We start from the raw sequence: 660 nt of genomic DNA, 5'->3' as shown, positions 1-660 counted from the left end.
GGTGGCCAGGATGGCACCCTGGCTCTCACACGCTTGCTTGGCCTCGGGCCACTTCACCAGCTCAGCTTTGTCGTGGCCCTTGAAGCTGAAACACTGCACAGGCAGGAGCACAGGGTGGTCCAGGGGGTGCAGGCACCCCCAACCCTGAGCCCTGCACCCTCCCCATTCAACCACCCTCTGCCCCAATGGTCCTTCTCCCCCTGACATCTGCCAGTCCCCAACCCTTCCTGGCATCCCTATGCACACACCTCACCACCTCCTCCTGCACCTCCACCCCATGGTGCACCCCTCCCAGCATCCCTGGGCATGCATTCCCCAAAAAACACGAGCAGACATCCACCCTGCCATTTCACAGCCAGCCCCTCTCTGCCCACACAGGGCTGGTGGAAGACAAGGAGGTGGACAATTCCTCTTCATCCTACCATCCCCTCTCCCATCATGCCAACCCTTCTCCCACCATGTCAACCCTTCGCCCCTCATGTCAACCCTTCTCCTATCCTGCCATCCCCTCTCCCATCCTGCCATCCCTTCTCCCATCCTGCCATCCCTTCTCCCATCCTGCCAACCCTTCTCCCATCCTGCCAACCCTTCTCCTATCCTGCCAACCCTTCTCCCATCCTACTATCCCCTCTCCCATCCTGCCATCCCATCTCCCATGCT

General features: G+C 60.5%; 1 protein-coding gene across 1 annotated transcript in view; it reads right to left on the bottom strand.

Moving 5' to 3' along the window:
* The window catches only part of MRC2 (mannose receptor, C type 2), a gene marked incomplete at both ends in the record, with an annotated part of 10,508 nt that overhangs the window by 602 nt on the left and 9,246 nt on the right, over window positions 1-660 (bottom strand). Inside the window, one exon of the mRNA XM_009072590.1 lies at window positions 30-93. Coding sequence (XP_009070838.1) covers window positions 30-93 — 64 coding nt within the window. The remainder of the gene's footprint in view (window positions 1-29; window positions 94-660) is intronic.

This window comes from Acanthisitta chloris, unplaced genomic scaffold (assembly GCF_000695815.1).
Source record: "Acanthisitta chloris isolate BGI_N310 unplaced genomic scaffold, ASM69581v1 scaffold12414, whole genome shotgun sequence".
Classification (NCBI taxonomy): Eukaryota; Metazoa; Chordata; class Aves; order Passeriformes; family Acanthisittidae; genus Acanthisitta; species Acanthisitta chloris.
Note: the sequence above shows the minus strand (reverse complement) of the source record. Positions and strands in the feature narration are given on the sequence as shown.